At 45.5% G+C, this 23,726-nt stretch overlaps 1 protein-coding gene across 3 annotated transcripts in view; it reads right to left on the bottom strand.

The window, feature by feature from the left end:
• The window catches only part of LOC107999512 (uncharacterized), a 38,892-nt gene that overhangs the window by 12,029 nt on the left and 3,137 nt on the right, over positions 1 to 23,726 (bottom strand). For all 3 annotated transcript variants that reach the window (XM_062080177.1, XM_017059404.3, XM_017059403.3), the window contains exon 2: positions 638 to 815. In XM_062080177.1, coding sequence (XP_061936161.1) covers positions 638 to 645 — 8 coding nt within the window. In that variant the 5' untranslated portion in view covers positions 646 to 815. The remainder of the gene's footprint in view (positions 1 to 637; positions 816 to 23,726) is intronic.

Below are 23,726 nucleotides of genomic sequence, written 5' to 3'. Positions count from 1 at the left end.
AAAACTCTCCAGAAAAGTCGAACGTTCCTTTCGTACGGAAGGAATCTTATTCTGGAACGTTGGGGCAAGAAACAGAAATCTGCGGAGTCTCGCAACCGAGTGCTGGGAATATAAGAGAGCACATCCATTAAACTTGTCTATATCTGGACGACAATACCGCGTTTCGCTTTCCGATCCGATGCCCCGTATTATTCGGCCGCGTTTCTAATTCACCGCGCTACTAATTTCTGCCCATATCGGTCGATCGCTCCGGGATCGTTTCCACGTTCCTGCCGTTCCTTCTTCGCCAATACCGTTGTGAGCGTTGTCCAAAGAGAATGTCTCCTATCCTATACATCTCCAAACACTTTCATGACGATGTTTAATATATAATTTGAATATTGAAACTCGTAGAAATTATTTTTATCGAGTTAACGTTAGGAAATTTTTCATTTGATGTAATGTTAAATACATTATTATCTTAATTATACTGGATTAAAAAATGTTTTACATCGATACGGTTTCTCAGAACTCTCTGGATTCCACATCTAATGCATCGAGGCTTAGATCGTCGTTCACGCGGCAAACAGGGGTAGAAACTTCGAAAAATGATTCGATCGGAATCGGATTAAGAATTAATTTTCGAAAATTTACCCACCTGTACATCAATCCTCCCGTGCAGGACTCGAGCAAAGCTCCGCCAAACACGCACACGTAATACTGGGTGCAATCACGCGGATGAGGGTAATATCCGAATTCCTCGGGGCACTCGAACTCCAACGCCGCCTCGTTCCTGCTCGCTCTGGCGCTTCTGGGAATGGGGTTTCGTTGACATCCTGAAAACGATCCAAGCATCCGTCAGTCTCAAACAGATATATATCCGCCCGTAGGAAAAAAAAAATACGAGAAAGGCGCGCGGGGGCCAGAGATACAGTTTGGATTTATAGTACGTATCTCTGGACGTGGATCGAGGCGGTGGAACGTGAGCGGTGCACCGAGTGGTCGATTGCGTAATCGAGATGTGCGCGTGTGTGTGGGTAACCGGATTTTCGGCCCGACCTTGCGCTTACGCACGGTGAAGAAATTCGAGCAGAGCAAGCGGTTGCAAAAATTCGAAGGCAGGGCAGGGCAGGAAACGAAACGAGAGAGAAGGTGGCGCCAAATATTTTCGTAATCGCGCCGCGATGAGCGTTTCGTCAGAGGGAGATGTATTTCGCGGTTGCGCCGCAGCCACTTTGTTACCACCGGCTAAACAGCACCGGTATTTTCTTGAAAACGGTTTCTACGCTCCACCATTGTTTCGCGTGGATTCGATTATCCCAAGCTAAAGCTTTCTGGCACAATTTCATCCGTGGGACCGGTGCGGAACGACGAATTGATTTGTTGGAAACGTGACTTGCGCCACCTTCCACCTCGTCACGTGAGAATATGTGTCTGTTGCCCGGCCCGCTTCGATTGTAAATATATTTTCCACCGTCGTTAACGCTTCCCTTCTCGTGCGCTTCAAACAGGGATCTTAAGAATTTACCTGCGAGCATAAGTTATCACAATCCATTTAGGATAGGGATCCTACTCTCAAGATTGAAATCTATCACGCTCGTGATAAGTCGTTAAGTTGTAAAGTCTCGTATAGTACTTGGATAAAATTTGTACACACGCACAAAAGGAAAGGAGAATACAAATAAACGGTGAAAAATTATTTGGGAGAACGGAGTTGCAAAAAAAAAAAACAACTGACGACCGGAGTGGAATTGCGAATAAAAAGAGAGGGGAAAAAGTACGCGCATATTTTTCAAGTCAATACGTTTCTTGCGTTCAATAGGTTTATTACGAGATGAAGGAACTAACGGTATTATATGTATTTCTTCGCCTTTCCACGATTGAGGCGAGGGGAACGACTGTTGCGCAATTGTCATTAGTCCCAGCGTGCGACGCGCGAGGCTGGCTAATGAATTTTTCGACGCGATTGAAGGACGCAATCGGAGACACCCTTTACCCGTAGAATTAAGCAACTGCGATCCAACACGGGTAGATCGTATCGTAGCCTATACGCGCGTATATAAAGGCCAGGATCGCGTAATAACAGACAAGATCGAACGCGTTCGTAATCGGATCAAAACCGGTCGATCGAACCTTCCATTCTTTCCCGAAGTTGACAACCGCAAGTCCAACCATTTTTCCATCTCCGATAACATGATCGTAGGTGGCGGGTGGAAACGAAACGAGACGAAAGGGGACGAAAATGCAGGGAAGAAACGAGCGAGCGAGCGATCGTTACCTTCGCCAACCTTCGCCTTCCAATTCCGTTGTTTCCATCCGAGTGGCACGAATTTCGTAAGCGAACGCTCGCGCGAGGGCAAGAGTTCGACGCACGCGGGAAAATTTTCTTCGGGCCACGGAGCAAAAACGTGCAACACGGCTCGTTTCGTGTAACCGCGAGGATACTTTCTATCATCGAGGCAACGTCGCGAATGCGTGGGCCGAGTATACCGTTCCGTCTCAATTAGAATCACAAGTTTGTCCGAGTTTTTTTTTCCAGCGTGGAAATTAAGCAAGATCGACATAGGAAAAATCTCGTCGCTTTTACTTTCTTAATTATATTCTCAACTAATAACGCAACCGACCTCGTGCGTCGTTGATACGAATCGCGACTCGAAACACTTTTTTTTTCCAAATTATGCGACGATCGTTAATGTAAATCTTGGATCGAGATTAGAATCGGTTGAAATTAGCCGGAGGAATTCCACAGGGAAATTATCGCGCGATCGAGTGACTTCCTATTACTCGCCGTTCTTCCCGCTGTCATTGAAAGTATCGATTAAACCAGCCGCGCGAAGGCCGGCAGGAAAAATCGAGGGAAACGGAGGAAAAGCAGCAACCTCTTGCCTGACCTTGGGATACGGAATCTGGGGAAAACGAACATCCTGGTTCCCTCGACCGACCTTCCACCGAGACCTTGCTTCCTCCGCCGCGCGTTCAAGGTCAACGTCCTCTCACCCACCCACTCATCCCCCCAATTTTTCACTCCTCTCGATCGATTCCCAACTCGTCTCGTTTCTCAACTCATCCTCTTTCTTACGAGGATACGACAGGATCGATAGGATCGAGCAGGAACGCGACCTTGGATCTCCTCGCGGCGCGAGGCGCGAGCTCAATTTCATCCGGACGTGGGTAATCGATTTTTCGAGCGAGGGGAGAGGGAGATCGTTCATCCATTCGATATAATAAGATCCGTCGGCGAGCGCATTCTGACATTTGCCCGTGTAAAGTGTAATGCGATAGAGGCGTCTCAGAGAGATGGCTTAACAAAGGCTAATAATAAATCGCGAGATGTTTCGTCGCGGAGAATTTATAAATGTCAAACGATACGTAGGGGGTCCCGCCTTTTTCCAATTTTTCCTCTAGATTAAACTTTTCTCCAAATTAAATTAAATTCGATTATTTCGCCGTTTCTTTTTCCGACTCGAGGAAAAAGACTCGTGTTTTATATAAAATTGAATTGCAATCCAAAGGGATAGCCTCCCCTTTCGTTGGAGAATCTCGATAACGGAGAATGAAAGAAACGGAGGAGTGGGCGGCTCTCCTCTTGCGACGAAAAATTACAAAACTCGTTGAACGGCCTAGCCGATCTTTCGCAACATCTGCGGTTTTCGGCGGGTTCTTTTTGTACAGAGAGAGAGAGAGAGATACTCGCTGAATTTTCACATGGCGAGGGAGGGATGGGTGGCAAGAGATCCTAGTAGATGTAAAGTTACACCATTCAGCCTTATTGAATGTTGCAGAAATGTGAGAACTGTATTACACGGCAGACAACGTGGTCTCATTATCGTTCACAATAAAGTTATCATCAATGTTATCGTAATTATCGCAACGCGTATATATATATATATATATATATATACATTAAAAGTTATCCTCGTTCTTTGCGTAAATATCACGATCAAATTATTGTCAAGTTGTAATTTCGCTCCGTCGATCAATCATCGAAAAATCCTTAGACTACTCGAAAGGAGAAACGAAGTCAATTGTTGTTGAGCAATGGAATCTCGTTGGCAGCTGGTAATTCGCTGGTAATCGCACTGCTTCGATTCGAATGTAATTTAGAATCGTCGTTGGTGCGAAAATGAGGAACGGGGAGTTGTAAAAACTCGCCATCTCGAAGATTTCGCGGAACGAGTGTCTAGCGAGTGTTCGCCAAAGCGATAACGGTCGAAATTTCAAGAAGGAGATCGCCTCTATCCCGCAAAATTCGTTCTAAGATTTACCACTGCTGTAACGAGCAGCCGACACTCCATAAATTACTCGAAGAAATACTAATTAGAATTTTTTACGCGGTGAAAACAAAGCTCAAGTTAACTAACCGGGAGTATCATTTAGCGTGTTGCTTGAATTATCGCAAGAACAATCGTTTCGAATCAATTTCCAACGCCTAATTAAAGCCTCTGTAATCGGTTACAGGACAAGTAATCCTAGCGATAATGCAATATCGCGAAAATTATACGTTTTCCTTAGTTATCGGTTGATCTCGTAACAAATTCCATAAGCCCTTCCAAATATATATATACATACGGAAACTGAGAAAATCGTGTTTCTCACACTGGTTCACGGAACTCTCGTAAATCTCTCTACAAAATACGTACGAGCCATAGAGTCTATCTATAGGTATTTATCCTTTGACGAGATTTCCCCTCCCTCTGTATTACACGGATTTTTCGAGGCGATGGCGAGAAAGGGTTAGAAAGGCGGGTTAGAAAACCGCGAGACGGGAAGCGATTTTCAATCGTATCGCGCGTAGTAGTTCCGAGGCAACGAGCGTCGCATGGATACTCTATAAATCATGGGACTGCGGTTCTCTAAGGCGTTCCAACTGGAAGTTTGCAACGGGGGACGCGGCGGGGCGAGGCGAGGCGAGGCGAGGGAGGGAGGCGACTTACGAAGTAAGTTAAGAGAAGTGAAAGTCGCAGGAACGGCGAACGGGAGAACGGGGGAGAGATACAAGCGGGAGAGAGAGGAGGAGAAGGAGAGTTGGAAGGAGAAAGAGGAGGGCGAGAAAGAAGAGCGAGGGAGAGAGGGCATGATAAAAGAGGTGGCGAGCTGAATGAGTGAAAGTGAGTTGGAATACCGAAGCGGGGCTTTAAAACTGGAACACGGCTTGCATAATATCGGACACAGTTTTAAACGGTTTAAGGCGCGTGCGCGGTACCGCGTGCATGCCCACATCCTCTACTGAAACATATTGCACGGAAATTCGATTAGAATATTCATACCGGATCGATCGAAATTTTCATAATTCATTTCGTTCGATCCTGCGAAGAGATCGGGACACTTCCGCCATCGTGTATATATCCTTCTACATTCTTATGCGTCTTACTTAAAATTCCACACGATTTCACGCGGTTGAATAGGATATATATCGGATTGATGGATTGTCCTTTCTATACCGGATGTAGTTATGTAGCGCTCGACGTAATACTCTCTAACCAATTGTGCCATAAAGTTTTTCCCATGATTAATAAAGGTCCGTTGAGTTGGCGGCAAATTAAATACCTTCGTTGCACAGAAAACGGCAATTACAGCGTTCCACAAGCTTCACTTTAATCCCGAATCACGAGTTCTGAGCGAGAATGTGGTAACGTGATATTAAACGAGTACAGCCGTGCGTCAAGTCCCCCCTCCTCTCCCCTTGCTAAATAAAATACGTAACCGCGAAATTACAAGATTACGCCTCCTCTTGTTCCGAAAAATTAGAAACGTTTTTTCTTCGTTGAGGGTAAAAATCGTTGTCGAGGCTAAGTTTCTATACTCCAAATAAACTACTCGCTCCAACTACTCGCAAGTTCGTGACTCAAACTTTCCTGCGTACCGAAGAATCGGACAATTGTGGAATAATTCCGATCGCTTCCCGGCTAGGAATCACGATGATCGAATCAGCTGCGCGCACGATCACGGGTCGAGCCGGTTTCGTTCAGGGCCGGTTTTTTCATTTAGGACCGGTCACGCTTCCAATTACGCAAACGAAAAAGCGTAATAATTATTATGGATTCGATGTACGTAATCCCAAGTTCTCTTTTCTTTCTTCTTGTCATAATAGGCTTGTCGAATCCTGGCCCGTATCCTATCTACGGGATTTTTTTTTGTCCACGATAGGGTGGCCACGAAAAACTTGGAAAACTGAAACCGAAAGATCGCGGTTGCTAGATACACGCGTTCAAATGTAAACATTGGAAAACTCAATTTTACACACTCGGTTGAAACGGGAATATCTCTGTCCATAAATCAAGCCAAGAGTTTGAGAAACTTCGTGGCCATTAATAAATGACACCGCGAACAAATTGAAGTAATTAACCGAGATCGGGGAGGGGGGAGGGGTACGTTAGCGCCGATTTCTACGCGGAAGCGCGAAATCGTTTAAATCAATTCAACGATTTCGAGGCTCGCTCGAATTGTACGGTGTTATTCGATCGTCGAACCGCTAGACGCGGATTTCTCTTTCCGCGATACACGGTCTCCTCCGCAGCTGCCGCTCTTTCTTATCCTACAATTTTCGCAATCGTTTTTCGAATCGAGTGTTTCGACACACACATCGACGGAAAACACTTATCCCCTCGATCGTTCGAGGATATAGAACAGTCGGGTTAACCACGATCCACGTGACGTGATTTTCTTGCCAGATTTCATTGCCATGTAATGACGTTTCTCGGCGTGTAATCAGAACGTAACCGTTCAGATTTCGCACGGTGTCGGTCGGCTGTATTGCGAGAAACGCGGCGTTTCGATCTCCCCTCGCGATCCCGTATATCTTGAAAGTTTATTAGCGTTCGATACGCTTCCGACTCGGGCATAGAAAGAGAAAGAAAGAATATATATATATGGGGAATGAAGGCGACCAGTAAATAAGAATGACCGTTTCTCGCTTGCCTCGTGATAAATTAAGAGTTGGAATCGTTTCCGTGTTGATCTCATGGATGCTCGTTGCGCCCACGCGATCCAACCAACGAATGTCCGGATAACGGATTTTTATCCTCTTTACGCGACTTTGCTTACTCCGTACGAATGGAAAAACCATAATTTTAAATTTGCTTTCTTTGAATTTTGTGTAAAATAGAATTTTCGGTCGCGATATATCGTCCAATTATAACTATAAAAATGGTAAAACGATAGTCGATGGTATCATTGGAACACCTGAGTACATTTTTTCGAAGCTAAATAAGTAAAATAATATTTTAACGGGAGGAAAAAAGAAGAAAAGAAAAGAGAAGAAAATTAGTAAAAAAGAAAAAAATAAAAGAAAGCAAAAAAGAAAAAAAAGAAAGGAAAGGAAAACGAACACCGTTTACTGCCTTTGAGAAAAACATAAACCGCTGTATAAACAATGTTATTCTTCCTTAAAACGTTAAAACCGAAGCCATTTAAGTTTATGACGATCTATTGCGAAAAGGTCCCCTCTCCATCTCCCTTGACAGAAATCCTTTGACAGAAATTATTGTTTCTCCTTTCGTGTGCTCGTGTACCGCAATTCAGAAAACGCTCGTACCGCTTATTTATTATTCCACTCTTCGCCTTTGGAAACAAAGTTTTTCCACTCGTAAATTACGCAGTTATTTTTCTCTTCTTCCCCTTCTTTTTTTTTTTCTATCGAGGACGAGGAAATCAGCTTATCTAGGAAGGATATGGAAGATAAAAAGGATTGGGCAACAATCAGGCGTACATAGGAAAGTGGAAACGGTTTGACGATGAAACATCCGTCCGACCTTTCTCGTTATTAAACGGCGGAGAACGACCTCGATAAATGAGAGAACCTAGTTAGAAACTAGCCGGACTACAACAACAACCACTACGAACCAGCGAACAACGACGACACAACAACAACAACAACAACAAGATGTGCATCGCGCTGTATCTCCGCGCGTGGAGACATTGCATGGCGGCAATAATCGGAGGATGCGCGAATAGAGTTGCGCAATACATCCTTCCTATCCAGCCAGACGTTCGATTCGGAATTAAACTTCTTCTCGGGAACGTAGGAGTGAAAGGTGGAAGCGGTTTCGATTCACGTGGCGATTAACGTCGATAATTGGCGTGCCGTGCGACCACGCGAGAAGTGTTGGACGACAATAATTGCTCGGTAGTAATTATTGTCAAAGGGAATGAAGCGGCTCGTAATTAAAATTCGTAATCTCAAGCGTCCCGTACAATTCGCGAGACGATACGCGAGACACGACTCGGGATGTGTAAGTGAACAGCCGCGACCCAGTTTCACGATCACGCGGACCAATTACGCACGGAGAGAAAAGAAAAAACTTTCTTCTGAAGAAATTCTCTTCGCCAAAAGTTACGTGCGCATCCCTCGCGCGACTTTCGTAACGATTACGATTTCATTTATCGCGGATATTAGTTAGTAGTATGATGTCATTCCATTCCATTCCCAGCCCAGGTTTCTCTCTCGTATCTTTTATTCGTTTGTCCGATTTCTTTTTCTTTTTATTATTATTATTATTATTATTATTATTATTATTATTATTACATTTAGAAGAAAGAGGATAATTTTTAAAAGGAAACGAGGCTGTTGTCGTTTGAGCGAAAAGGCAAGGATAACGTTGACAGGTGAAACAAGATGTGTGAATAGGATTCGCAAGAAACGATCTCGATGGAAACCGCATCGCGTTCGTGGAAACCGTTTCACAGAGATAGATCGAACCCGTGTAACTGTCCGGGTCGTACCCTCGGGTGAAAGAGAGTTTATACAAGGCCGCGGGTTTCTTGGTGGAGCGAATCGAGCGTCGCGTGGCTCGGATGCAATCGGGTGCCAAACGTCTGAAGATGATCGATTCGCTCCTAATGTAACAAACTTGGAAAAATGATAAATTCGCATATTACAGAATATTTTTTAATAGGAGCGGAAACGATTGATAATTAACTTGGAGGGAAGAGTGAGTGGATCGATCCGACGTTCCCACGTGCGCCAATCGGAACAACGTCGTTAAAAGCAAAAGTGGACGCGAGCGGGAGAGTGAACGTGACTCGACGGATGACGTGCTCGCGTCGCGATCGAGAGCGGGTATTTTGCGAAACGAAATTCACGTTTTACAATCGCGTGGGATAGGCGGCGCGTCGCGGCACCCTTTACCCTTTTAACCGTGATTAATCGATCGGTTGGAGAGAGAGAGAAAGAGAGAGCGGGGCTACTTGCAGGCGAATACGTAACGGTGAACGCCCTGGATCCTTGCGGATCGCTAAGGGAACACCCACTCACGACCCATCGGATCCCCTCGTTATTAAAGATACCTCCTCGACCTCCGAGCTATTCGTACCTCGATCCCACGATCATCCCTCCCCTTTTCACCTGGCTTTATATCGATCTTTGCCAGGTCCATATCATCTAGGCATCGCTTTTCTTCCGATCGAATAATTAAAATTTCTTCGATTTATTTTTGTATCCACAACTTTGCTCGATCTTTTTCTTTTTCTCCTTTGGTGGTCTTTCCAACGATATCCCGCAAGGTAATCGATTAATTAACACTGTACAAATTTGACGATTGTTCCATTCCATAAAATCTTTATTAGAAAATACCAAAGGTTGAGGAGAATTGTGGACAAACTTAGAATCTATGTTAAGCAAATCGATGACGTAACGCTCGAAGAAAACTGCGTTTAAAAAATCGACGCGTTGATTGTATAAACCATATTCCTTTCCTTCGCGAAAGAGGAAAGCAGAGGAATAAATTTCCGGAATATTCAATCGAGGGGGTCCTTAACCTTCCTTCGAGCCTCTAACTCGGGCTGATCTCGTTCGTGAAAGTAAGGCTCAAAGAGGAAGGCGGATTGATGACGATAACGAGTGAATATTTCGTGTGGCGAGAGGAGGCGTTCACAGATTGAATAACGAAAAATGCGAAGCGTCTACCTGTTGCGTTCACGGAAGAACTCTCGTTACGGATCTCCTCTCTGTTCGTGACGAGCAATTTTAATTAAAGACTTCTCGATGGAAAGGAGCACAAAGGAGCTGCCTTCTCATCACCGAGGGGAACGATCCCTAGTAGGTGGCCTCTTCCGAACGCAGCCGATGCGGATCGTACCGATTGTTCGTAACCTTGTTGAGTTTCGGGTTATGCAAAAAATGAGAGAGAGGGGGAGCGTAGAAAGCAAGATCGGCTCGTTACAAGCGCGAATGCATCGCGCGATTAATTATCCCGAGAGAGATTGGGATCGGTTGCGTCAACCGAGACGATCCGAGGAGAGAATTGACTCTGAACGAAGGCGGGGAGAGGAAGTGCACGCGCGAAGACAAAAGGTTATGGTAAGGTAAAAAAAAAGAGGAAGAGAGGAGAAAGGAAAAACTTCCACACAGATGCACGTTAACTCGAGGAAAGATGAAATATTGGAGCAAGATATTCCTTCGCTCGAAAGCGTTTGCAGGATCGTTTCACGATCGAACGCCACGGATCTCTGGATCCGTGAGAGATGCAGACAAGCGTGGAAATCGTAGCGATCGGCCGTGAAGGTTACGCAGTTGCAGGGGTGTGTAAACGGGCAACGTGTTTAACCTTTGCTATTTCGTTCCACGAGCGCGGCCACGAGTTAGAAAGGTGGAAACGCGGACGGCGAGCGAGACGTTTCAAAATTTCCTGACGCCCATTCCCACCAGTCCCGATTCTCTCCGTCCCGCTTCGTCTCGAGAGGCAGAAGCGAACAGATGCTCTCGATTATTTCCCAAGGAATTTGCATGCATATTCGCAAACTGACTTTTAAGTCGGCCAACATCGATTCACGATTCCAATAACGATCCAAGATAGATGGATGGATGGATAGATAGAAGAGTGGTTGTACAGGTGGCCCGGTCGGGGAAGAAAAAATGCGGGGAACAATGACGGGTATCTCGTCGTGAATCTTCGCGAGGAAATCGCTCGTAAATTCCTTGGGATTGCTTGTTTCCATTGAGAACGGACCCTCCCCTCCCCCTTGCTGTTGAGGAGATCGGTGTCAAAATTCACCTTTTAAACCTTTTGTTCTCTCGAACACGCTTCTAGGATTCGAAACCACCACCTTACGAAACGTCGAGTGGAACAGGAGGGCGCGAGACGAACGCGATGAGGCAAGTGGAGGAGGAACGTAACGATCGGACGCCAGATCTCTCGCCTTCGTGCATGTAGTTTCGAGAGATTCCACGTTTTGTTTTACACACGGTTAAGGTGTAAATTACTCCGTTGTACACGGAGTTTCGACATTATTAGTTACCAAATCGATAATAAAACAGGGCTAAAAGGTTTTATTAGAAATTCCCCGTCTAACAAATTTCCGATAGAATCCTCCTTTTAAGAATTTCAACTTCGCATACATCATCTCTCTCTGCCACGTTTTCTTCTCTTTTTTTTTAACGAAATTAAAAAAGTTCTCACGAAAAAGATTCTCTTCGAAATTTCAACACGAAGCCGCAGAAAGAAAGAAAGAAAGAAATTACACATTCTCCGAGCGCACTCGCCGATCGAAATGTTTTCCAAAAGAATTTTCCATGGGAATACTCCTTCTATTAGCCAGCCACGAGCGTCCGAGGTTTCGAAAGCGTCTCGTCTCGCTCTCGCTGTCGCGGGCCCCATATACCGTTATCTTTTTCGCGCTCGATATCCGACACGGTACGGTGCACACCCACGTAAAACGCTCGACGGAGTGAAACACACGTGCGCCCACCGTGTATGCGGGAACGGGGTACGTAATGAGGTGAACGGTACCAAGAGAGAGATAGGCGCACGCACCTTTCTCCTTTTCTCCACGCTCCTGGCCTCCAGAGAGACGAGGAGAGATAGGGCGAAGATAGGTGGAGCGGTTGAATCGACGAAGAACGAATGGGAAGATTCGACGGGAGCGAGTAAATTTAATAATCAGAATAATTTGCGTGTGAATATGCGGACGAATCTCGTGGCTGACCCGGATACAAGTTGGGAAAACGCAAGCAAGCACAGTTACGTGGCGACCCGTTGTCGTTTCGTCATTCGTAATAACAGGCCGATCTTGGATGCTTTCGATGTCTGGTCGACAACGGGACAACAGGTTGGCTGGCTAGTGGAGAACAAAGGAGGCGAGACTTTCTATGGAAAGCGGTTGTTCTGCACCCGAGAACTCGAACGTTTACAACGAATGGAAATTAACCGTTGCGCCGCAATGGTTATTACAGCGATTCTAAGCATTATGTATTAATACCTCTGAGTCGCCTCTGTTCAATCGCGGGTCCGACAGAGGAGCGCGTGCGCGGTCATAAGACGAGTGGAAACGTCGAGGAGCGACGTTTATCGGAGGCGGCGATCGAATATAACACGTACGTATAAATCCACTCGAGCCTATACCTCCTCCCACGTCCCAATTAATTTTCGGCGCGCGCCACGCTCGTATTGCGCTTCGAACGCCGTGAAGGCTAGGAAAGCTAAAGCCAAACCGTTGCCCAACCCCGTTCATCCTTGATTTGAGGTGAGGCAACTGATAGATGGAATTCTTTCCAACATACTTCTTATACTCGAATAGAATCTTAAACCACCGTTTAACCATTTTCTCGATTGCCATCGAATCGTATCAATTTTTTCATCTCTCGTTCTATTTCACGTATTTTCAATGATCGGGCATTTATCAACCGTTATAAAAGAAATATCGATATATACGCGCTATCCACGGGATTTCGAACAGGATTTTCATCGCTCCCCTCTTACGTGTACGAGTCACTGCACCCAGGTTACCATCCAAACAACGCACACGGCCCTCGTGTAACGTTTGTTAACGGGCTTCGATCTCGGTCGGATCAGCTGACCACCGAGAATGGCGGGGATTAAACTACGCGTTTCTCTCCTCGGTATTTTATTATTATCGAGTTGGAATACGCTCGCGGAGCTAACGAGCGTGATACAGAGCGATGGAATTCGAGCAAGTGCAATTTGCCGCAAATGGCGCCGACCGGTGGCGAGGGTTGAACGGGGTCTTTTCTTTCCGTTGATTTTAATTAATGAGCAGGCGCTTTCCTTTCAAACGGGAGAGATTAAACGCAAGTTATTTTTACTTGCAACTCGCGGATAGATTTACACACGCAAAGATTAATCCGTAAAACGATTTTTTCCCCCTCCACTCTCACGTTAGCAACTTGCCGTGCTCGTGAAAAGGCTACGTGCACGACAGTAGTTGCGCAAGGAAAGAGCGCAACTCGTACAGCCAAAACGATTGTTCTATCCTACACTTGTCTCGAGCTGTATTTACATTCGATCGACTTAGTCGAATACGCACCCTTTCCTCGCGAATATTCGTTATTTGCTTTCATCCGCGGATTTTTTAAAGTAATCGTTTCGCCATTGGGAAAGAAAGCGCTCCATCATCGTTGCGCCGAGCAAACGTTACATAAAATTTCGATGACTCGTTCCGCTCGACTCGCCGCCAATCCTCCTATTTTTCCTTTTCTTCCAAAAAATCAGATCCTGGGAATTCGATGGCGCTCGTCCTTCCACGTCACGGTAAGAGCGGGGTAATCGATCCAAGAGATTGTTCTCGGTCCGACAGTTTCGGATCTAACGGTTAATAAAGTTGTGCGTACACACGCGGTTGCACAATCGAGAGGTGGAATCGTTTCCAGGAGGCCGAGCGATTAAGCGGAGCTTAAGACGACGAAGACACAAAAGGCTTCGCCGTTGCGCAACGCGGCTCGTGATCGAGAGCGCGATCGTGCGCTGAAAAATAGATCAAAGTCACGCGAGCGTGGATCGAACGAGGCTTCGTCGACCCGTTTCCGAATCGGTGATGACCTTCGGCCCATTTATGGCGTGGAACAAGAGCCGTCTGCCTTGCCTTTCGTTTACGCGCGTAACGCACCGATTTCATTATCATACCGATGCACAGGTCCCTGTTCTGATTGAGTCGAATAATTGTAAAATAGTTAGAGCGAGAATGGATCGGAAAGAAACTTTGCGAGAAAAGTTTCGCTGTCTCGACCGTGAAATTTCGAGACAATTCGAGACCAATTTCGAGACGAGTTGAACGGTTTTGACATTCGAACGAAACGAAAAGCACAGGAAATGTGTCGTGCTCATTGATTTTGTCAGGCAGCGGATGAAATTTAACAGCTACGGATAAACTTCGATATAATATCGTTCAAAACGTAATAAGAAAATAATCGGGAATAATTGTAGAGGAGAAGAGGTTATACGAAAAGCGGGACAATTATAATAGCCAGGAATAAACGTTATTCCAGCACACACAGAAGAAGAGCTACAACTCGAGTATTCAAAATCGTAAAAATTTGGAAAAATTTATAAAATTTACAACACTCGATACCACTCTAATGCATCTAAGTGATACAGAAAAATACGCACTTCCTCCCAAAATCGGATTTCCTACCTTCCGCGAGATTTCTTCGAACCGGTAGCAAAGATCGATGGTAAAACGTTGGGAAGGGGGATTTGTTGTTGGGAGACGTGGTTCGAGCGGTTGAAGGTCCGAAAGCAACGATTTCACTTTCACGAGAGCGCGCGACGTGTCGTGTCCGGGGTCGGAGGAGGCAGAATTGGGCGACAATCGCCGATCGGAATCGCGGTTAAGATCCAGGGAAAGGCTGGATACGCGTTCCAAGGCCTACGCTCGACAAGTTGCACGGGTGTTACCAGCCGTTCCTTATCCGCGCGCTCGCTCGCACGGAACCAAAGATTATTCGATCGTGGAAATCATCGCCACTTCCAAGTCGAAGAAACGTTCTTCCTTTTTTTCGAGCCGTTCCAAGTTCGCCAGCATTCCTACTCTCGATTCTCTCAACCGTATGACGATGGGCAACGTCGTTAAAATAATGTTGTGTTTAAAGATCGGTAAAAAAGAAACAGAGATATATCGATTTCGAGAAGAATTAGACGAGAGATGCTGATTAAATTCGGTTCGATAATGCTCTCGTGGTTAATAAACCGCCGCTTCTTACGTGTCTACTCCTACTGTAATGGTGGCAAGAAATCGGCCCCCGACCGAACGAACGAAGAGGGATCGCTAATGCACGCTCCTCGGTAAACGAGCGCAAATTCAGATGGAATTGCTCCATCCCCCTCCCTCTCTCTCTCTCTGTGTCCATTAATGATCGACGAAACGAACGATTTATCGTTACGAGTCTCGAACGAGATGGAATAGAATATGAACCAATGATAGTAGGCGTCGGTCCCTCCTCGATGGGGGCACGAGGGTATCATCGACCTGAAAAACGAGTTTCAAGGCTGGATGCAAAGAGGCGTTGCCGCGAACTCTGATACACCGCGTATATACGTATATATATAAAACGCATACACGTTTTCACCCATGAATCCGGTGAAGATTATTGCGGCCAGATGCATAAACGGCCGGTCACGTATCAACCGCTGCATCGTGCGCGCGCGTTTGAATTATCACGAGTTCTCCTGTTACGTGTTCATACAGGATGATCCAAGTGCAGGGGGAGGTAAAACAAGGACCGATCGCGTAAGGGGAGATAACGCACGGAGCGAATCGCGATTACACAGAGACGCTCGCTCGTTAAATCGAAGATATTTATGGCGGGGAATTATTGTACGCGGATGGAAAAACTCTCCAGCTCCACCGAGTTTCTCGAGCAGTTAAGCGGAGGAGTGGAGGAGTCGCGAAGAAGGAGACGCGATATTATTCCTCTTCCATTATTCGATCGTTCGATAAATAATAATTTACGGGTTCGAGTGGAAAAAAGCAGAGTTTCGTGGAAGGGAGAGAGAGAGAGAGAAAGAGTCGTATTTCTCGATCGCGCGCGCCATTTTTATATCCGACCAGCGTTTCCACTCGCTCGTATATCTCGGCAGGGGTCGATTTGCGAGGTGGGATCGACGCTTGAAACGAGTTGCTCGGAGAAGAGCAACAGGTAGGATGGGCGGCATCGCCAACTGTCCGTTCCCTTCGATATATACACGCTCCCTGACAACGAGATACGTCCCTTGGATAGGGAGGATCTTCGAGAAGAGAGGGAGAGAGAGAGAGACGGGAAGGCCAAGTCGAAGGCTTTCCATACATCGGGCGAGAAATACGTCTCTCCCTTATACGACGAGTTTCGCAGAGTTGCGACACATTTCTCGCGAAACCCGTCCTTCCACGGCCGCTGATATGCAAAGGTAAATCGTGACCCGTCACGCCGCTCTCTTTCCACGCGGGAACAATCTTCGGCTTCGTTCCTTCGTTCGTTCGTCGCTATTAAGATTGGTGGCCACGATGAACGTTTCGAGAAATGAAAACAGAAAGAAAAAGAATTCGTCGAGTTTATATTCACGCGAATGTTGACGCGGTGCGTAGTTTATTCCTTTGTTAAATAAATATTTGTTATTTACATGTACACTCTTTATTTCTGATCGAATCGCTATCCTCTAACAAAATTCATCCACATGTTTTGGATGGCGCATCAGAGGCGACGGGAGAGGAGGCGAGAAATACGCGGTAAAAAATGCATACGCATACTCGAGGTAATAATAATTCTATACGCGCGTAAATGTATTCTGAGATATTACTTTCTCCGGGAATAAACGCGCTGACGCGCTGGCAATTCGACACGCCGATTATTTTCTGTTCCGAGTGGCAACGTTTTCCCCTCGCGATCTCGTCCGATCGTGCGAAGGTTATATCGTAAACGAAACGTTCGAAACGAATATATAAAATCCGAGTTCGTCGAAGAAAGGGAGATCCATGTTCCAAAGATAATAACTATCCCCGCGTAATCGTAATTACTTTCTCCGTTTACCAACCGTGCAACCGGAAGGATCTCGAGTACGCTTTTAAAGATCGTGTTATTCATCCTGCCATTTCCTCCTTACACGATCCTGTTATTTCGCGCAAATGTCCGTAGGCGTAGACAAAAATTTATCCAACAGTATATGGAATTCGTTATGCGAGTGTATTATACAAAATCAAATTTCATACAATCGAGATATTACGGAAAGGAGATGAAAATCATGCCGCTTCTTTCTTACTCGTATATACCTATATATCTCGTGATTGAAAAATTTACCCAACAGGGTATGGAATATTCGCGTGCCTTATAAAAGAATCAAACAGAATCAAATTTCGTGTATATACGCAATCGAGATATCATGGATATAGGATTCGTGACAAAAATTTATCCGAAAGGGTATGGAATTCGCCTCATGAACGAAGCAAATTTTGTCTTTGCGCGTATACGATCGAGATATAGGAAAGGATTCTGAAAGAGATTATCGCGTTAATCCGTTTTTCCACGAGCGGAACGAGCGCGCCGTGACGTGCGTGCCACGCGTGTTTCTTAATACTGTATACGGTTACCGCGAGATTTCCGTGGGAGTGTACAGAATCAGTCCCACGGATCGATCAAGGTTTTACGTTACCGATCGCGGTCACTCGAGAAAGGAGCGATCGTCCTTCTCTCTCTTCCTCCAAGTCTTTTCGCCTCGCCGCTATCGTATCTATTGTCGACCGATTGCTACTGATAATATCTCGCCGCGTCTTTCCAACTGCTTTGTCCCTTTTTCCTTCTCTCTTTTCTGTTTGCGCAACGATCGTCGTGGGTAGCCGTCGTAACAACGCGGCGATTTTTTTACAAAATTTCTGTAAAAAGATGGGAATATAGTAAAAGACAGGATGACGTGTATCATCACGAGGGCTCGAGATACTCCGCAACGAATTTATCGCAGAGCTTGAAAGTAATTTCCATCGGACGTAGCACGATGCAAAGTGGGGGTGAGCGTTTCTCCCCACTTTATTACGAAATCTCGGCGACCCTCGAAGGCGGATCTCGCGAACTTGCGGAACGTAATAAAAATACGTCCCGTTTCGTTCGATCTTTATCCTCAATTTTTTTTTCTCTCTCTCCTTTTTTTACAGCTACATTTCGATGGATGGAGGAAAGGAAGGACGTTGCTTGCCAAAAACTTGTAACCGACGTTGCGCGATTAAAAAAAAAAGAAAAAAAAAGGATTGGGGGCCGGAAACGTTCCGCGGACGAAGGTCAAATATTCGAGCAACGTTTTTTCTTCTCTTTTATTCGCGACGCGCGATTTATCGAGGCCGTCAACGTCGACAAAAATTTGCATCGACAGCGAAAGGAGACCAGCCTTTCGAAGGTTCTACGTTTCTTCCTTCTTTTTTCTTTTCCTCGTTTTTTTTCACGCCAGAGAACTGCAGTTTAAAGGACGAATAATAGGCTCCTCGAAGCGAAAGATTAGGATCTTGGTAGAAAAAAAGAGAATTCTCGAGTTTTTGGGGGATTCTCTCGTCGCAAGAAAAAAATAACGACCAGTTATTTAATACTTCCAATAGGTAGGTAGGTGCAACGGTATCGGATCACCTTTCTTGTAAATTTACCAATATATATACACCTTTTGCACCTTTCATATATATATATATATAATCCAATCCAACGAAAATTGTCGTTTCGTTTACTCGTGATTGACGATTTCCCCGATAAAACTTGCTCTCCTTCCGAGCGGATTAATCGATCACGAGTGAACGCGAGGCGGGATCGATTAATGAGATGCACGATCGCGTTATCAGGCCGGAACACAGGCGACGGCCACAAAGGAGATCGGCAAGGACGCCTCGAACTCCGGGTTCAAGATATTTTTAGGCGGTTCAGAGCACGCGTGCGCTACCCTTTCTCTTTCAGGCGTGCTCGCGAGGACTTTGAGGGGAAAGGACAAGGCGACCTTGAAGTGCAGACCGCGTTTCCATTCCCCCCCCTCCCTCTTTTCTCTCTTTCGTCGATATTTCGCGAAAATTGTTGGGAAGAAAGGCGAAACCTGATAAGATAAAAAAAGGAAAAACGCACGAAATCGGCGGAGAGGAATCCAGAAAAATGACAAATTCTGAGGGAGAGGGGCGCGCGAATATCTCGATTCGCCTCGAATTCGGGGGGAAAAACGTGACGAAGAGGCTGTTGTTGAATATTTATAGCGGCGCCAAGAAAACGATTAGCATACAGAATTCCTGTATTGGAACGAGGATCAAGAAGTTGTACGAGTTGTAGCTGTTTTCTACGATGGTCCATGCGATCTTTGATTTCCGCTACGAAACAAGGAGAGGGGAAAGGGGACGGCCCCGAATCGTGGTATTCACGCTTAAAAAAAAAAAGAATATGTATATATACAAGCAATCGCTCGCCTACACACACACACAATTGAATATCTCGGTTGGGAATCGCGCTGAATACTTTTTTCACGGATTCCTTAATTAATTAGACCATGCAACGCGATGATCACACGCGGTGTCTGATACGCGGTCGAAAGTTGAAATCCCACAACTGAACAACACACGCGGAACGATTGCATTTTTCATCTTCTTCTTTTTCTTTTTTTTTTTCTTTTCCTTCCGCCAAACGTCTGTGTAGTAACATTGAAAATTGTTTTAAGCGTAGATAGATACGTTGTTGTTGATAAACGCGATCAGATTAATTAAAAACTTTCTACGATTTCCAGATACCTTTAGAAACGTAACAAATAAATAAATAAGTAATTTCGTATTTTCCAGAATTTTTTTTCTTTTTTCTTTCTTCAGATCGTCGCGTTTGTTTGCGGGGGATTAAAATTCGCGAAAACTCGTTCACGAAATTAATTCTCGTCTAACGGGACATCGAGTACGGCAGAATCCGAAGATCTTATCCGAAAATTCGATTCGCATCGCGGTCGACCAATAATTTCAAAGGTTAGCAGAGGAAGAGTTAAATCCACACGATTGTGTACTTTGTACTTTGGCGTAAGCCGATTCTTTGCGACCGACCGGTCTTTCGTTTACGACAATTGCATAATTTTATTAGTGCTCCTAGCAACAAGGCTGCCGTTACTATACGAATACAAAATATATTCATTTTTCCAAATCGATCCAAACGTTAATCCATTAATCCGATACAATAATATAGACACACAACGATACATCTAATAAAATTTTAACAAATTCCCATCTCTCTCTCTCTCTCTCTCTCTCCAAAGCGAAAAACTGGATATCGACGACCTACATGTAGGACGGCTAGTCTCTCTCTCTCTCTCGGTTTGGAGAAAGAAACTTGACCGAACTTGTTGCAACACCGGCCATTATAACATCCACGCTGGAAAAATAAAGAACGGAGTAGATTTTGCCAAGTTTCTCGCGACGAGGCGCCGCTGCGTAATCGTGGAGCACGTATATCTGTCTATCAACGATATCGGCGAATGCACGCACGTGCGAAAGCGGCGCGGGGATTTCGCCTGCTCTCCACAGCGTTTGCAACACATCCGAGGTGCGCTGCGCGCAGGTCTCAGTCGGACAGTTGCGAGTGAAACTTGCGAGTTTCTCGACGTTATTTCCAGGACACGAGCCGCTCGTTTGCATCGATCGATGCCATAAGAAAGAAAGTTATCGCCTCCACGCTCCATCATATTTCACTCTCGATTTGAAAATTATTCACGCGTGCGATTACGGAAGACCGTAGGATCATCGCGACGTGGCAATTAATTTTCATGAGCTGGATCAGCAGCGGTAATCGTGGTAAATGGCGCAAGTAGCTGGATAATTGCACAAACGATCACGAACGTATTCAAGGCGTGGAATGCTTAATTGTTCGCCGAGTGGATTCGCATTTCGTGGATAGTGAAAATAAAAGAGCTCGGGGAGAGGAGAAACCTCTCTCGATGTGCCGCGGCTTTTCGAGGGCACGGCGACGCAAACGCGCTCTCTTCGTATCCGTTCGACTTTGTTTCTCCCGCGGATCGAGAGCTGAAGCGCGAATCGGGTGACCGTGAAAGCCAAGGAATTCGATTTTACGTACGCGCAATCTAATCGCGCTCTCTCTTTTACGACTCCTCCTCGCAGTCTCCTCCCCCATTTTTAAGGTATAACGATAAAACACTTGTCCCTCTTCCCTCGTCCGTATATTTCATCATCGATTATATTATCCTCGCGCGAGGAAACGCAACGATTCAACGTTGCCTCGCATTCGCGCTCGCTTTTTAATCGAAAGGTTAGACAACGCCCGATTGAAAAACAATGGTTAATAACAACGGCGTATCGATATCTCCCCGCAACAGCTGATTAACGCATTGCGCACGGCTCATAGAGATATCTCGTTTTAATGCTTTTTCCAGTCAAGAAATTAAAAAAAAACAATAATCCAAGCAATAATAGGAAAATGTAAAGTCTGTTGGTCGGAAAAGGAAAAAGGAGCGAAACCAGATATAATTGGAAATTATGCCATTGCGCAAAGGAGAATCTGCTTCATCGAGGCGTTATTCAAGTTTGGAAAGTAAATAATAGTTAAAGAGTCTACATAATAAATAAATGTATTTCGAGTGAAGAAATGAAAAAAAAACAATAATCGAGGCAATAATAGGAAAATGTAAAATTGGTCGAAAAAGGAAAAAGGAGAATCTGCTTCATCGAGGCGTTATTCAAGTTTGGAAAGTAAATAATAGTTAAAGAGTCTACATAATAAATAAATGGTATTTCGAGTGAAGAAATGAAAAAAAAACAATAATCGAGGCAATAATAGGAAAATGTAAAATTGGTCGAAAAAGGAAAAAGGAGAATTTACTTCATCGAGTCGTTATTCAAGTTTGAAAAGTAAATAATAGTTAAAGAGTCTACATAATAAATAAATGTATTTCGAGTGAAGAAATGAAAAAAAAACAATAATCGAAGCAATAATAGGAAAATGTAAAGTCGGAAAAGGAAAAAGGAGCGAAACCAGATATAATTATGCCATTGCGCAAAGGAGAATCTGCTTCATCGAGGCGTTATTCAAGTTTGAAAAGTCTAGGTAATAAATGAACGTATGAGAGATGTAATACTCGAGAATACCTTACAAATGTAAGTTAAAAAAGAGCGGGCAGAGTGCCGTACGCGACGTGTCAAGAGCGAGCATTACGCCACTTTCAGCCCGATTTCCAGATAACACTGGATCGAGAACAGGATCTCGCGTTGAACCGCGTGGGCGGACGATTGTCGGGCGTTAAATCATAACGGTCAAGCTTCGACATCCCCGACGACGCGAAACGCGTGGGCGTTTTCTTCTTTGCCCCGTGAAAAATTCCCCTGTTCGAATGAACCAAAAAAGGGGATGGCTACCCCTTTTTATCGAGATTTTCGCGCCAATTCCTCTCCTTTCCAAGCCGCACGCGAGCGAAAGTTCCGTTTCATCCGAAATTTCGCGCACGGATCATGCAAAGTTGGAACGTTCGATCGAGGCAATCGAGCGCGTGCTTCTCCGGCCTTAAAGTAAAAGTTTCCTCGTTGCTGGAACGCGTTGGAAACGGAGGAAGCGGCGCAGCAGACGACAATGACACGCACGTTTGATAATCGAGGATTATATCGCGGTTTTCATCTCGATTTATATAACCTCGACGTTGTAGATTAATAGAAAAAAAAAAAAATCGGGCAATAATTATCGAAATCCGTGAAAATCCGTGGCAATTTCGAGTAACATAATGCTGTGTTCGCAAATCCAAATATGGATGCTCGTTTATCGATCGATTGCCTCGGGAGCCTCGGTTAAGAATAATACCCGGTTTCCGCACCTTGTTATTACGCTTCTCTTTGCTTAGCGTATTATTGTGTTCGAACGTTGTTTTACGACGCGAACCAACTCGACTCGTAATGGACAGCTTAAGGGCGTGTTAATACCACGGTCTTAAATCTAAAAGATCCTCCACAACACTTACACTTGCTTCCATTCACGGCGCGAATTCACTCGAATCGAAACGGGCCGATTAATTTCGCGATAGCTAGGATTTTGGTAAAAAATTTATCAATCCCCCCTTGCTCGGCCGATAAATAATAATCGACCCTCCTCGCCGAACGAACCTCACCCGACTCGAAGGATAATGGAGGCGGGGCGAAGCAAGCGATATCGGTGCATTGGCCACGGTAAATTGTCCGGGTAATTGGCGGAGCGGCAAGGGCCTTAGCATCGATGGATAATGCGGCGAGGAGAACGTAATAGGCAATAGAGGCACGGCGCGGCCAACATGGCATAACCTATGTACGGCCGCGGTAAATTCTGCCGCGGGTAATTGCGAACAGGAGAGGCAGAGAATGTGTGCGCGTCCATGCGCGCGTGTGGATGCGCTGATGGAATCCCGAGGGAGGAGAAGGGTAATAAAGGGGACGTGGAGGACAAAGCGGCGAGTTTTAGCCGGGCGGATCCGGAGATTATTACACGAACGCGAATTACACGAGGCTGAGATATTACGATAGCCTCCTCTTCTGGGATATACCGAATTCTATCCCCCCGTTAAAAGCCTACCTCGCCTCGTGGAAAAAAAGAACGTGCGTATATAACGGCGACTCCACCAACCCCTTCCTTCCCCGGCTCGAAGCGGGGAAACAATTTGCCTGGCGTGGAACGGAAATGGCCGATGCCCGATTTACGTTCGTATCACCGTCTCGAGATTTCCAATAAACACGGGATCCTATGATTGGTCGCGCGGCGGTGGACAAGTATGGTCGGGGACGGTTGAAATAATTGCGAGGTGCACAAGTGCATAGCGCGGGTGCAGTTGGAATCCGCGGGTAAAGGGAAAGGATAATAGCCGTGGAACGTGTCCACGGCCACGGCGGGTATCGTATTCCTCCGGATACGAGTGGACGGCCGCGTAGTATCGGTTTTAATACGCCGCGTGTGCATAATTTAACCATCGGGCTCTGTCGCCGGATAAAATATCGTCCTCCACGTACCGGCTTCGCAATCCGCCCTTTTAAAAGGGTACAAGTACCGGCGAGCCTGCGGAATTTAACGTGATGGCACGGAGAGGGAA

Source organism: Apis cerana, linkage group LG10, assembly GCF_029169275.1.
Source record: "Apis cerana isolate GH-2021 linkage group LG10, AcerK_1.0, whole genome shotgun sequence".
In the NCBI taxonomy this organism is placed as follows: Eukaryota; Metazoa; Arthropoda; class Insecta; order Hymenoptera; family Apidae; genus Apis; species Apis cerana.
Note: the sequence above shows the minus strand (reverse complement) of the source record. Positions and strands in the feature narration are given on the sequence as shown.